This window comes from Stegostoma tigrinum, chromosome 9, assembly GCF_030684315.1.
Source record: "Stegostoma tigrinum isolate sSteTig4 chromosome 9, sSteTig4.hap1, whole genome shotgun sequence".
Taxonomy (NCBI): Eukaryota; Metazoa; Chordata; class Chondrichthyes; order Orectolobiformes; family Stegostomatidae; genus Stegostoma; species Stegostoma tigrinum.
In genome coordinates this window covers 28210840-28226541 of record NC_081362.1, presented here as the reverse complement: position 1 = coordinate 28226541, position 15702 = coordinate 28210840, and the positions used below count along the sequence as shown (strand labels likewise).

The window sequence follows — 15702 nt, the reverse complement described above, 5'->3', positions numbered from 1 at the left end:
CAAGCCAAACAGAGACACGCACGAGAATTCCTAGAAACATGGTATTCCAACCGGAACTCCATCAACAAACACATGGATTTGGAGCCAACCTACTATCCTGTGAGAAAGAGAACAGGAAATGACATCAACACAGGAAATGACATCACAAACCCAAGGAAACCAAAACAGATAAATAGAAAGCAGGACATAACACCAGCACTTCACCGGAGGCTCACTGATGATGTTACCTAGAATGGTAACGAAACGTCTGAAAACTAACCTTCCAGCTCAGCGAGCAAACTCACATCCAGACCCTCAACCTGAGCTAGAAATCTTCTCAAAACTTGTTAAACCTTTTTAACATCTCAGGTACCTTGACCAACTCACTCCTCAAAACTTCTAAACTTAAGCTTCAATCTCTATACTCATTCAATTCTACCCAGTCATGTGCAGCTTGAACATTGCTGACAATATCCATAGGTAAATATTAGAATCAGCGCTTGATTTCATTGAGTCTCCTAAAGTCTTTCTGGTGACCTCATGATTAGAAACAAAAATATGTAGCAATTACTAATTTTCACATCTTAAAGTAAAATTCAAACCTGCATAGAACGTTTTACATCCTCTTCTTTCTTCCTCTCCTCCTCCTCCATTTTTCTCTTCAACTCCATTTCAGCTTTCCTAGTGAAAACAACAGGAAGGTCGTTCAGTCAAATGTTTCAACACAATGAGGAGCTATTGAGAGAACACAATGGAAGTAGCATCATAGTAAATAAAAACAACATGAAACACTGCTGGGAGTAAGTATTGTTGATGAACATCACACAAGAAGGCATCTCACAATAAAACCAGTTGCAGAATTTTTGCTTGTTATTTCACTATTTATAAGAAATGTCCTCCATATATCAACTAGATTGAAAATATCACTGAATAGATCAGTGTTCATGCAATCAACTGGTCATACACCCATCTAATGGTGCAGTGAAGTCATTGTTAGATTTTCCTCAAACCTTAACTATGTAAGAAAATATATCCTATAATTATTGGAGTATCCAGTGCTAACTTAAAATAAGCTCTTCCTCGACTGAACCTCAGGTATCTGAGTAAGAGAGGCTGCAAATTTGCACTGAAGGCCTCACTTATCCATAAGTCTGATTTTGACAGTATTCGGGTTACTGGTGGGTTAGATTATTGTTGTTGAAAGCCATGCCCTATGTCCTATGTTGCCACTGATCAGAAACTCAACTAGACCAACCATATAGATAACAGCCCAGGTCCTTCTGATAGGAAATTAGTTGTTGCAGCAGCACTAACTGGAGTTGCATGTTGAGATAGGGAACTTCCAATGCAATTGCATCCCTGGGAGTAGCAGTAGAAGTTGAAACACCCTATAATGAGTCATCTGACATCTGGACCCTCTGAAAAAGTCCCAACTCAGTTACAGTGGGAGACCACACAGCATTGTCAATTAGTTAAAATAATAGTTAGCCATGACATTTAGATGACTTAGAAAATCCTGTTGCACCTCCTTACTATTAGGCTGAGCACCTTAAATTTAGCCCTGACCCACTCCTAACCTGACAGAACTCCTGACTCCCTCCAAGGTACTCCATTCCCCAAGACTTGACTCTCTTCTCCTCATCTACACCCCTCACCACCCAAGGATTCAGACACCTCAGATCAACCTGCCTTAACAGTGCCCAACTGCAGCCTACCCAAACAATCCCGACCATTCCTACATTGACCTCTGCCTCAACTCCAATGACCCATCTTTAGTCCCAATACCTCCAGCACCATCTTACATATTTGCCTTCTCTCAGACACTGAGAAAGTGGCTTCAGGACCTTGAAATACTGGAATAAGTCCACAACTATCATAAAAATGGGAGTGGTTTCAAAATTGATCAAGTTCACTTCTATCTACGCGGGCTCCTTGGCTAAGCTCGTCTGCTTCAACTGAGAAAGCTCCTAGTCCGTAGGGTTACATGGGACTTCTCCAGCGCCAAGTGTTGAGGACTATTGTGGTGTCCAATTGGAGTCAAAAATAAGGCCCTGATCCTGGTTGGAAGATTTTAGACACTCTCACAGAAAAATATAAATATAAATAAATATATAAATATCTACATATATTTTTATATTTATAAATATATAAATAAATAAATACACACACACACACACTAGGAGGTTGTAGCTTGGGAAATCCAGAGAGTAATTCACCTCCTGACTTACCAAAGTCTGTCCATCATCTACAAGACATAAGTCAGTATTGTAAAAATTCTACTCTTGCCTGCATGAGTATTACTTCCCTGATACTTGAACTTTTCAACTCCAACATCATCCAAAATAACCTCACTAGACTAGTAATCCGGAACTCCACGCTATAGTCTAATGACATGGATTCAAATCTATGGCAAATTATGAAATTTAAATAAGAATCAAGAATAAAGAGCTGGCCAAATGAAAACATAAGCACTGTTCATCACCATTAAAAACCCCCATCTCATTTACTAACTTCTTTAGGGAATGAAATCTGCCATTGTTATTGGACCCTGTGACTCCAAACTCTCAATGTATTTGACTCTAAACAGCCTGCTGGGCAGTTAGGAACAGCATAGGGCTGGCCCAGCAACACACAAATTGCCCTTTTTTAAAAAAATTTACCCGAAAAATGAGTGCAGTTATAGGTAAACTGCCATCAGGTGCTTTCTCGGGCAAACAGCATGCAACACGCAACTACAATCATTGTTCTCTCACTGTTCCTAGATTAAAAACCTAGAATTTCCTTCCAAGCAGCACTGTGAAAGACAGCAACTCAATACGAAGGCGAATAGGGTTGGGCAAAAATTCTGACATTGCCAAGAATATATATTAAAAAAGAAATTAAGTGAGAGGTAGAACCCACGATCTATTACAGTATAGTGAATCAGTAAGCTACAAATACAAAAAACTGCAGATGCTGAAAAGTCAAACAAAAACAGAAATTGCTAGGAAAACTCAGCAGCCTGGCAGTATCTATGGAGAAAAATCTGATTAATGTTTTAGGTCCAGAGACACTTCTTCAGAACAGAAGGGTCACTGGACCCTAAAGCTACAATTACTCCTAGATCAGGTTAAATGCAGAACAGATTGTCTCCAGCTGTTCAAAACAGAGGTATCACTGAGCTGGGATGAATTTTGCCTCTTTCCACATGAGTACCCACTCCCCTCAAACTCCTTCATGTTGTCCTAACAAGACTGGCTTTGTTTTTTCAGAAATTCTCAGTTTTGTTTTGTACAATGGCATGTGCACTGTTTAAAACACAGAGTGGCATCTATGTACGAGCACAACACAAACGCTTGCAGTCAGACTTACAGGCGACGTTCTTCCTCTTCTTGCTTCCGTCGACGCTCCTCCTCCTCACGACGTTTCTGTTCTCGCTCCATTTCCTTCCGGATGACTCGCAGTCGCTCAGCTTCCTCCTCCTCTTGTTTCTTCTTCTGCAGTGTGCTGAGAAGTTGTTCTGATCGTTTCACTAGAGCAACATACTCCTGATCAATTTGATCTCTGGTCATTGCAGTGTTCTGTGGAGAGTAAAGAGAAAGACAAATAAAATTCATTGCATTTACTCAGGTAATGTTCAGGTCAGGTACCCCAGCAGTGCATACTATTAGTTCAAAGTTAGACGGTCACAAGTCTAGAGTATCCATCTTCTTAAGACCCTGACACCCTTGTCTTGTTATTCTTTAGCCTTTTTCAGAGAAGTGATTTACTAGAGTTCTGTTGACCTGGAAGTGACTAGGGAAAGCAAAAAGAAGAAAAGTCAAGTTTTCCACAAAAAAAGAAAGCAGGTGCTGGCCAGGCTGTGGAGTGGTTTGCACCCCCATCAATGCACATTATTTCAAAATAACTTGGTGGGAAGAGAAGGAAGCTTGATGCATTCCCATGATCCAACAGCCTTCCAGCAGACACTGAGACCAGAATCAATTGGGTAACATGCAGATATACTAACAGCAGTGGAACAGCTGAGCTCAGTGAAGAAAATTAAAGGTAAGAAGCTTACAGTTGTCCACAGAGTTTTATCATTGTGGAATGGAGGAAGGCAAGCCCTGTTGTAGACAAACAAATGGTTTATTCAGTCCAATTTAACAATTAGAGGGGAGCAGAGTTGATTGGTAGGTCAAGAGGAATAACTGACAACACTGCCCTCATAATATTTATTCTAAATACATCCTCAGTCTGAAGCTTCGCCAGGATTACTGCACAGTACACACTCAATCCATATGACAAAAATATATAAACTCTAAAATGCCATCCTTTCCCTTCAGTATTGAGATTATTACAAGAAAATTAGAACACTTAGAAGTTCTTTTCAAGCCAATTTATTCTATCGCTCACCTTAATTTTAATCACAAGAGCAGTAATTGATGAATCCAAATCCTGGACTTGTTTACTCATCTCGGCCTTTCCCTCCCTCAAGGCCTTCACCACCTCAGTCATTCTATTTACTCGCTGCTTGAGTGATTTCACCTTCACTAGGCCATCAATGCTATAAGCAAAAAAAAACTCAATTACAATCAACAAAAATATTCCCAATTCTAGATTTAAGAGCACATGCATGAGCTCCAAAGACAGTGGAAATAAAAGAGTACTTCAATAGGAGATAGACACAAATAGAAGTATGGAAACTAAGATGTAATGAAACAGGACCCAAAGCAACAGCAATGTGCTAAGTCATTTATGTAGCTAATTTCTCACCAAGGCTAAACACGTATTTTGTAAGATATAATGATAACGATTATAATAGGACAATAAAGCACATTGGAATAACACACTGAACAAGAATAAACTTCTAACTGTTGCCATGCTAATTGAAGACCTTTGAAGCAACTAAAAGGCAGTGTCATACTGTTATCCATGAGCTTTAAAGAAAGTCACGTTTAACTCTGCAGCTAACGTTTTGCTTTTCTTTTCAATTCCTTCCTTTGGGCATGCCACTAAGAGGCACTGCTTAGAGATTTTGTTACTGGAATAGCTTTACAAAATTCTAGCCTAGTCTGCAGCTGAGGGGAGTCCAGGGTAAGTGACCAAAATTCCCAAAAATACTTAAAAAGTGAACGAACATCAGCAGCACTCACCGTGGTTTATATTTTCTTTTGCATAACCACATGCGGACAGTCTTCTGCATCTTAATGCAAGAAACAGCTCGGTACTTCATCTTGTTCTTCACTGTAGAAATAAATTACGTATATAGTTATCAACATACTCTGCATGCATGAACGATTTGCAGGCCCCATCTTTGTTCTACAAGGGAGAGTTGGTATTTGACAAGGCAGCCTTGTCAGGCTGTGAACAGAGGATGAGGGGAGGCTGGTTGGGAAAAGGAGGGAATGTGGAGTGAATTAGGGAGCGGGGTTGAGAAGTGAGCTGTTGACTGAGTGTGGCTGTGGGTGCTGGGAAATGGGATTTCTGATTTAGTGATTACATAGAAAAACAGAAAATACATGCAGCAGCAGGCCATTCAGCCATTCGCACCTTCACCACCATTCAACACGATCATGGCTGATCACACAATCTCAGTGCACCATTCCCACCCTTTCCCAATACCCCTTGATCCCTTTAGCCACAAGAGCCACATCCAGCTCCTTCTTGAATATTTCTAAGAAACTGGCCCCATCAGCTTTCAGGGGGGAGATTTCCACAGGTTCACTAATCCAAGTGAAGAAATTCTTCCTTGTTGCAGCCCTGAATGGCTTACCCGGTATTCTTAGACTGTGGCCCCTTGGCCCCTTGTTCTGACCTCCCCAACATCAGGAATATTCTTCCTGCATCTAGCCTGCCCAGTCCCATCAGGATTTTAATTGTTTCTATGAGATCCCCCTCAGTCTTCTAAATTCTAATGAATGCAAGTCCAGTCGGTCCAGTCTTTCCTCATGCATCTGTTTTGCCACCCCAGGAATCAGTCTGGTGAACCTTCCCTGGGCTCACTCAACAAGAATCTCCTTTCTCAGACTAGGAGACCAAAACTGGACACAATACTGAAGGTGTGGCCTCACCAAGACCCTGTATAACTGCAGCATGACATCCTTACTCCAAAAGACAAATCCTCTAGTTAGGACCAGCCTGCCATTAGTTTTCCTCACCGCTTGCAGCACCTGTATACAAACCTTCATTGGCTGTTCCACTATAACACCCAGGACAGTGTAGGGGGAGGGGCTTAGATTAGTTCACAGGTTGGTGCAACATCGAGGGCTGAAGGGCCTGTTCGGCACTGTATTGTTCTATGTTCTATGTTCTTGTTTCACCTCACCTTTTCCTAAACTACCACCATTCAGATAATAATCTGCCTTCCTGACTCTGTGACCAAGTGGATAATCTCTCATTTATTCACACTATATTACATTTGCCAAGTATTTGCCCACTCAACCAATCTGTCCAAATCACCCTACAGCCTCTTAGCATTCTCCTCACATTTCACACTGCCACCTTAGTCCCAGCTTTATGCTTCTGCGGCTTTGGACATACAGCATTCAAGTCCTTCATGTATACTATGAACAGCTGAGGCTAGATGAAAGGTAACTAAATCAAAACTGGGTACATGAAACAATTTTGGCTACCAGCAGTCTAGATGCTTATGCAGAGAACTAGTTCTAGAAAGGTCATGCAGTGATCAATGCAAATAAAGGAAAATATTCCACCAATACAGCAAATGATCTGTAATTCCAGGTTTCAAAAAGAGGTGCTAAACCAAGTTCGGAATGCTCACATGTGTGCCCAAATTGCCTATACTTTACACATCATTAATATCCCTGGTCTCCCCGCAGGAATGTAAAAATGGAACTGAAATACAATATTTTGAAGAAAACCAGAGAAAAGCTGCTGTTGCAGAGTAATTTCCTTGATTCTAAGAAACCACAAGAATTTAGATTGAAGCTGAAGTCAGACAGGTAATGGAACAAGTTCCATAACTTCAGAGAATCACAGAATCCCTGCAGTGTGGAAGCAGGCAGTTCAGCCCATCCCGACCCTCCAAGGAGTTGCCCCCACCCTATCCTTGATAACAAAGTGTGGAGCTGGATGAATACAGCAGGACAAGCAGCGTCTTAGGAGTGCAAAAGCTGACGTTTCGGGCCTAGACCCTTCATCCTATCCTTGTAACCGTGCATTTCCCATGGCCAATCCACCTAACCTGCACACCTCTGGATGGAGAGGAAACCCACACATGGCAAGAAAATGCAAACTACACACAGGCAGACAGACAGTCATTCGAGGGTGGAATCGTCACTGAAAGTGGAAACATAGGTGGAAAAGATAGTCACCAAGACATATGGCATGTTTGCCTTCAGGCAGGGCAGTGAGTTTAAAAATTGTGGCAAATAACTTTGCAGCTTTATAGAACCTTAGTTAGGCCACATTTGGAATAGTGTGTTCAATTCTGTGCACCACACTACCACAAGGACATGGTAGCTTTGGAGAGGGTACAGAAAAGATTGACCAGGATGTTCTGAGAAAGTAAGAACTGCCAATGCTGGAGTCTGAGATAAGTCTGAGATAACACAGTAGGTCAGGCAGCATCAGATGAGCACGAAAGCTGACATTTCGGCTCGGGGCCCTTCTTCAGAAAATCTGAAGATCTTCATTTTCTGAAGAAGGGTCCCAACCCGAAACATCAGCTTTCCTGCTCCTCTAATGCTGCCTGGCCTGCCAGTTCTTCACTGTGTTTACCAGGATGTTGCCTGGTATGGAGGGCATTATCTATGAGGAGAGGTTGGAGAGACTTGGGTTGTTCTCAGTGGAACGATGGACATTGTGAGGGGACCTGATAGAGGTTTACAAGATTACAAAGGGCATGCACAGACTGGACAGTCAGAAGATTTTCCCAGGGTGGAAGAGTCAGTTACCAGGGCCCATGGGTTTACAGTGCAATGGGTAAGGTTTAAAGGTGATGTATGAGGCAAGTTGTTTTTTTCTTTTAAACACAGAGCGTGGCAACTGCCTGGAACGCGCTGCCAGGGGAGGTAGTGGAAGCAGATATTATAGTGACTTCTAAAGGGTGTCTTGATAAAACACATGACTCAGATAGGCAGTGTGTGTTACGGTCTCCGGAAGGGTAGGGGGCTATAGTTGTGCCGGCAGCATGTTGGTGCAGGCTTGGAGGGCCGAACAGCCTGTTCCTGTACTGTAATTTTCTTAGGTCTAAACACAGGTCCTGGTACGTGAAGCAGCAGTGCTAACCACTGTGCCGTCCATATGCTTGACATCATTCAGGACAGAATAGCAGACTTAAATCAGTACCCCATCCATCACTTTGAAATATTCACTCTTTCCATCACTGCACAAAGCTGCCATGGTTAAGCAGCTCTAATCACATGACCTCTAAAATGGTAGAGGAGATGAGTAGTGAGTACAATTGTTGTTAAGTTGGGACTTGAAAGCATACTGTCACTGCTGAGCCAGATTTGTGGAACTCCCTACCTGACAGGGCTGTGAAACATCTAGTACTGCAGTGGTTTGACGAAAAACACAACCATCTTCTGAAGGATGAATTGGGATGGGAAATAAATGCCAGCTTTTCCAGAACACCAACATCCCAGAATGACCTATTCACATCAACTCTACCGATTACTGCTCATGAAAATTTACATATTTTACACAATGTAAATGCAGAATCGAGAGATATTGATAAAAATAAGTTCCACACAAAGCACAACCACTAGACTTAAACTTACATTTAATGACAGACAGTGTACACCACTGAATCTTCTTCCAACGGCTGCAAATAAGCCAGTGATTCACACGTGCCATCAACACCGATAGATGTTCTGGGTCGGACTTCATGATCTGATCGAACTCTGCAAACTGAACAACAAACAGTTCAGATAAAGCAGTCACTGGAGCTGCTAGATAGGTCTGCAATTGATGAAGGGTCAATCTTTCAAATGATTATGCTCCATCAAGTGATCCTTCATTTTGACTGATTGATCCAGGTTGCAGTGACATTATCTTACTTTTATTAGCACCTCCATAATGACCATTCAATATACTTTTAATCAAAACAAGATACTCATGCAATAAAATCATTATATTGAATAACACAAAGCAGCCATTTTACCCTTTACGTCAGTGCTTTTAAACAGCTATCTAATTAAATGCATATATTGGACCTGCCCCCATAGCCTTCAATTATTACTCTGTCATGATTTCAGTTGTTTCCAAATTTGCTTTCATGGCCATTCTACATCATTCCAGATTATCATAACTTAGTTACGCACTCTTCCCAACTTGCTCTTTTCACAACTTTTCTTTTAGTCAGAGAAAAGAATCATAACCAGTTGGTCCGTAATATAGTAGCTCTACATAGTAGAAATCCCTTCTAAAATGTGGCCAGGCAAGCATGGGCCCTGGAAGGGTCAAGAATTAAGGTTAGTGTGCAAGGCAGTATTTTCTTATTCATTCATCGCATGTGGAGATTGCCAGCAAGGCAATTATTGCAAGTTACCCATTGAAGACCAGCAGTGACTGGCCATTTTGAACCCTTACAGTCCATGTGTCATAGGCACGACCACCGCACTCGCTACAGAATTCCCAGACTCTGACCTATTCTTGTATCCACAATACTTGTAGGGCTGTTGCAGTTCAGTTTCTCTTGTTGAAGATGATCATTGTTTGACACTTGTGTGATATACATGTTATTCAACATTTATCATCCCAAGTCCAAATGCTGTCCTAGTCTAGATGGATGGACATGGGCTGCTTCAAAATCTGAGGATTTGTGGTCACAGCGCCAGAAATAGTTTCAAATTAAAAACCTGGCAATCAGACCTCAATGCATACTCTCCCCAGTTTGACTGATACTGTTGTGTCCCAGATTATTTTGCCTATTTCATTCCACCAATAGAACAATCTCCCAGTCACATCCTTTAATCTGGGACCAGGTAAGCAACAAATGCTAGACTAATGAGTTACAAAAATGACTGTCTGTCCTACTAACAATGGAATATTCCAGAATAGTTGCATTTATCCTCTGCTATTCTCCTTTGTGCATTCCTTTTCCAGTTGATGCCTTGGGCCGCACCACATTCCTTCAAGGTGTCGTCATTTCCAACTGTCTCTAACGTTAAGAACAGTTTGCGTGTGATGCACACGCTAAAGAGTCTTGTAATTCTTACAGAACCGGATGGCCATGCAATCATACTCTGAACTCTCTCTGCCTGTAAGAAAGCCACTTCCTCAGTTCCACTCACATTGCTTCATTGTATGCTCCTTCGAGTATATTATCCTCTTCTTGTCTCCAAATATAGAATGGATTTTGAATTTGGCATCCTTAAGCAGGAAACTGATTTCTAAGCATTCATAAAATGTTGAGTTTCATTACCTTGCCAGGTCTGAAAAAGACTTTGGTAAGACCAAACTTGTAATCATTCTCATTGAGACCCAAAGCTTTGAACAGGGCCTGGAAAAACAGGAAGTAAATCAAATTCAAGAATACATTACTAATTTGACAATGTTCAAGTTGCTAAACAACAATTTCTTCTTGAGACAGTAGGAAATGCTGATGCTGGAGAATCTGAGATAACAAGATGTAGAGCTGGATGAACACAGCAGGCTAAGCAGCAGAGGAGCGAGAAGGCTGATGTTTCGGGTCTGGACCCTTCTCCAGAAATAGGGGAGGGGAAGGGGATTGTGAAAAGGAGATTAGGAGGCAAACAGAGAGGGTGCGAGGGCACGGCCGATTTGGAAGAGAGATAATGGAACAGATAGGTGGAGAGGAGACAGTCAGGTCAAGGAGATGGGGATGGACCGAGAAAAGGTGAGTGTCGGTGGGGTGTTGGGGTGAGGGTTGGTCAGTCTAGGGAAGACTGATAGGTCAAGGAGGCAGGGATGAGGCTGGTAGGTATAACGTAGGGGTGGGGCTTGAGCTGGGACAAAGGACAGACAGATTAGGGAGGCGGATACGAGCTGGGCTGGTTTTGGGATACGGTCAGGGGTAGAGAGATTTTGAAACTTGTCAAGCCCACATTGATACCATTAGGCTGCAAGGTTCCCAAGCAAAATATGAGGTGCTGTTCCTGCAGCCTTCAGGTGGCATTGTGGTGGCACTGAAGGCAGCCCAAGATGGACATGTCGTCCAAGGAGTGGGAGGCAGAGTTGCAGTGGTTCGTGAATGGGAGCTGTAGTCGTTTGTCGCGAACCGAGCGTAGGTGTTCCACGAAGTGGTCTCCAAGCCTTTGCTTGGTTTCCCCAATATAGAGGAGTCACAATGTGGTATACTGCACCCACTGTTCCTGTTGGGGCCTCCCCTCTCAGGGAAACCAAGCAGGGGCTCGGAGACCGCTTCGTGGAACACCTACACTCTGTTTGCAACAAATGACTATACCTCCCATTCGCAAACCATTTTGACTTTCCCCTCCTTGGACGACATGTCCATCCTGGGCCTCCTGCAGTGCCACAACGATGCCACCCGAAGGTTGCAAGAACAGCAACTCATATTCTGCTTGGGAACCCTGCAGCTCAATGATATCAATGTGGGTTTCACAAGTTTCAAAATCTCCCCACCCCGGACCGTATCCCAAAACCAGCCCAGCTCGCCCCTCCTCCCACACCTGTCTGTCCTTTCTCCCACCTATCCACTCCTCCCACCTCAAGCCCCACCCCCACCTCCTACCTACGAGCTATTCCCCACCTCCTTGACCTGTCTGTCTTCCCTGGACTACCAACCCCTACCTACACTCACTTTACTGGCTCCATCCTTGCCTTCTTGAACTGTCCGTCTCCTCTCCACCTCCCTGCTCCTTTATCCATCTTCCATCCGCCTCCCCCTCGCTCTCCATTTCAGAATCCCCTTCCCCACCCCCATTTCTGAAGGAGGGTCTAGGCCTGAACCGTCAGCTTTCTGGCTCAGCCTGCTGTGTTCGTCCAGCTCTACACCTTGTTATCTTGATTTTTCCTGAGGTTGCTTTGTTCTTATCTGACTGGTGTTTTCCCTCTTACAACTTGGCTTTTCAAATGAAAGATCTAGAATGCTAGATAAAGTCTAATCTGTATAGAATGTGTTTACATTAATATCTAAATTTTCACAATTTTATTCCTGTCCTCAAACTCCCAAAGCACTTTACAAAAATGAATTGCTTTTGAAGTATAATCTCTCATACAGGCAACTGCAGAAGCCAAGCAGCCACAGCGAGCCACAAGCAGCAATGAAGTGAATGAGCAATTAGCCAAGTTTTGAGATATTGGTCAAGGGGTAAAATGTAGCTAAGAAACTAGGAAATGCTCTCCTCCTTGCAAATTGTACCACAGGATTCTTTACATCCATCTAAAAAGGCAGAGAAAACCTTGATATAAACATGCCTTCTGAAAGACAACACATCCAACAGTGCTCCGCTGAACTGTTTAAATATTATTGTAGATTATCTGCTCAAGTTCCTGGAGAGGGACATGAACCTCAGCCCATTGTCTCAGTCATGTTTATTTGCATGTAAACCACTAAGACATAAAATTGTGCGACTGTGTATACAGGGGAAAGAGATCATACAAGTTTAAATACCTAACTTAAGTACCTTTGCCACCACTGCATGTGCCTAGACAAAAAGAAGTCAAACGTGTCAGAATGGAGCCCAGCCCAACTTGCCCTGCTAAACATTCACACAATTGCACGTTCAAGTCAGCAGCATCTAGAGTTGATTGATTTGCTTCCCCCCTGCCACCCCTCAGCTCACGGAATCCAATAGGACACTGTCATACCCTCATCAATTGCACAACGGAGACAAGGTAATTTATTTAGCTGAATTAATGCCTCCATAATCATTAATCTCTAACCATACGTGATCTCCAGCTAAATCAGCATGTTCACCTATGAAACTTACTGAAAGAACTTCAAAGCTTTAGTCAAGTCAATACCTTGCAGAAGAGCCTGGGATCCAACCTGCAGAGCTTTGGAGGCATGTACTTCTGGTACATGTTGTAAAGTTCATGGAATGGAGCCCGTGATGGAAATCCACCCTGCATGAGATCTAGGACAGACACCATACCTACACAAAAATAAAAACAACAACTCACATCTCTAACCTTTTATTCAATGTAGGAAAATGTACAAGTCCACCTTGATGAAAAGAATTGTTCCAGGGCTCATTTTACCTTGTAATTCTAAATGTCAAAAGTGCCAAATCATACAATGAACCCAACAACTAGGGTAAATTTCTTGTGTTATGAAACAATTAGGAAAATGGATGACTGAACATTTTTGCCTCTCAAAAAGCAATTGAGGCTGAAAGGCTTAAGAAAATTGCCATGGTAGGGCAGGCGGTGGGTAAGGGCACGAGAATTAATTTGTGGGGTATATGTGAGAGTTTGTAGAAGATGGAGTGATCGGGTAGTGAGACATGGGGTCATGGATTGTAACATTTTTGATAAACTCATGTTTGCACAAAAGGTGACAAGACAGGCCATAGAGGGAGAAAAGCCACACTATGTGGGGGACGAAGGCTTTGGTGGCAACGAAAGACTATACTATAGACGGTCTGTCTTAGTTGTAGAGATGATATGGGCAGAGGATGTTTACTACCTTGGATGACAAGCATAATTTAGTGCTGTCAAAGACAGAAACAAATAGGTCCCAGCTAGAGCCAAAAACAGACTTTGTTTTGCCAAGATGAAGTTGAAGGAAATTGTGGGTCACTGATGTCTTAACGACCAATAAGAAACTACAGCTGATAGCTAAAAACTGAGTCAATGGAAGAGTCAAAAAGGGGGTAATATCCACAGGTCATAGACATAAAATCCCTAGAGTGCAGAAAGGGGCATTCGACTCATCAAATATGCACCAATCCTCCAAACAGCATTCCACCTAGACCCAGATCCACAAACCCCCAACCCTAGCCCCAGACTGACCAGGGCTAATACACCTAAGCTGTACATCCCTTGAATACTATAGGGCAATTTAGTACAGTCAATTCACCAGGTCTGCACATCTTTGGACTGTGGAAGGAAACTGGAGCAGCCGGCAGAAGCCCATGCAATCATGGGGATAAGATGGAAAGTCCACAAAAAAAATGCTGGTGATCACAGCAGGTCAGGTAGCATCCATGGAGAGAAAGCAAACTAACATTGAGTCGAGATGATTCTTTACAGCTGAAGTTAAATGTAGAGAGGACAATATTTATGCAACAGTGGGAAGTGGGGTAAGCAAAAGGGTGTTAATAATTCAGATTAAGTGATCGGAATGTAAGAATGGCAGAACAACGGTGTCTAACTGCCTGACTGGAAGGAAAAACACAGGATTGGCGGTTTTACAGGTGAAATGACGTTTCATCTGGACAGGCTGTTTAGGCTTTTGGATGGTGAGCAGACAAGTGGTGAAGGGCAGGTATTGCACCTTCTGCACTTAGATGGGAAGATGCCATGCGAAGGCAGGGTTGGTGTTGGTAACTAATTAAATGGACTGGTGTTTCAGAGGGAATAATCCCTGTGAAAGCCACACAGTGGGAGTGAGGAGATGATGTGTTTTGCTGGTGGCATTCTGCTGGAGTTTTCTGAAATAGTAGAGCATGATCCTTTGGAAGTGTAGGGTGGAAGAGTGAAAAGTGAGACCAAGGGGGAACCCAACATAGCTGATGAGAGTGAAGGGCCAAGGGCGGAAGCTTGGGCAATAGGTCAGAAGCAGTTGAGGGCCCTGTCAACCATAGTTAGAGGGAAACCATCGTAATGGAAGAAGGAAGCCATATCAGCAGCACTGTTTTGTAAGGTGGCATCTTCCAAACAGATACAACATTGGTGAGGGTACTGGAACAATGGGATGGAATCCTTGTAGGATGTGGGGTGGGAACAACTGTTGTGAAGGTAGCTAAGGGTGGCTTTGTAATGGACGGCAGTGGACAGTTTATTCCCCAAAATGGAGACTGAGGGGTCCAGGAAGGGAAGGGAAGGGAAGGGAAGGGAAGGGAAGTGTCGGAAATGGACAGTGTGAAAGTTAAAGAGCGGTGGAAATTGTCACCCAAGAATGGAATTGAAAACAGTTTCCTAGCATTGAGGCAGTAGTCTTAACCACTGTGCCACCATGCCACCCAATAGGATTGGTTTGGAATTAGAGCGAATGCTTCTATGAAACATAATTCACATTCTTCCTTGCGTTAAACATATCAGTTGCACACATATATTGGAGAAACAATGATATGTTTATTTATTTGAACACTTTTCAGATTTGTTTTTAAACCAGAAGCTAGGTATAGTGGATTCACATTGCCTATAATCATATTCTGTTGAGGTGGATAATGATGGATACTAGCTTAAAATTTGTTCCCCGAGGGGTGTGTGTAATCATATCAAAGCAATACAATTAAATTATGAAGAAAAAGGAGAAAAGATGGAACCTGGCATATTCCAAAGGTAATCCTGTGAGAAGAGAAAATGTCTTGAATAGGGAGTAGAATAGGAATGGATTGAAGAAAATAGAAGCCTTCCTGGATAATTAGGAACATATCAAAAGCTAGAAAAAAGTGTGAGAGGTCAAATGGGTAAGAATGTAATGTGCAAGAGCTTGTTTGGTTGGCCAGCAGCAAGACAAACCAAATACTTAATTCATTGTTGATATCATATAATACAGGCTAAAAGGCATGCAGAGTATTTATTAACAGAAACAGATATCTCACCTGAACACTGAAGTTGGGACAAAATTTGCGCCCCTTCAAACTGATGACTTGTCATTCTGAGATTAGGTTTGATGCATCGAATAAAGCTGGATCCCTAACA

At 42.6% G+C, this 15702-nt stretch overlaps 1 protein-coding gene across 10 annotated transcripts in view; it reads right to left on the bottom strand.

Moving 5' to 3' along the window:
- The window catches only part of LOC125454586 (unconventional myosin-VI), a 224848-nt gene that overhangs the window by 20177 nt on the left and 188969 nt on the right, over positions 1 to 15702 (bottom strand). For 9 of the 10 annotated variants that reach the window (XM_048535510.2, XM_059648454.1, XM_059648453.1 and 6 more), the window contains 8 exons: positions 15603 to 15696; positions 12856 to 12986; positions 10331 to 10408; positions 8685 to 8814; positions 5094 to 5184; positions 4354 to 4504; positions 3331 to 3539; positions 582 to 660 (listed from right to left, as the gene is read on the bottom strand). In XM_048535510.2, coding sequence (XP_048391467.1) covers positions 582 to 660; positions 3331 to 3539; positions 4354 to 4504; positions 5094 to 5184; positions 8685 to 8814; positions 10331 to 10408; positions 12856 to 12986; positions 15603 to 15696 — 963 coding nt within the window. Of the gene's footprint in view, positions 1 to 581; positions 661 to 3330; positions 3540 to 4353; positions 4505 to 5093; positions 5185 to 8684; positions 8815 to 10330; positions 10409 to 12855; positions 12987 to 15602; positions 15697 to 15702 lie in introns of those variants that run through there. The other variant, XR_009446140.1, reaches the window with a different exon arrangement.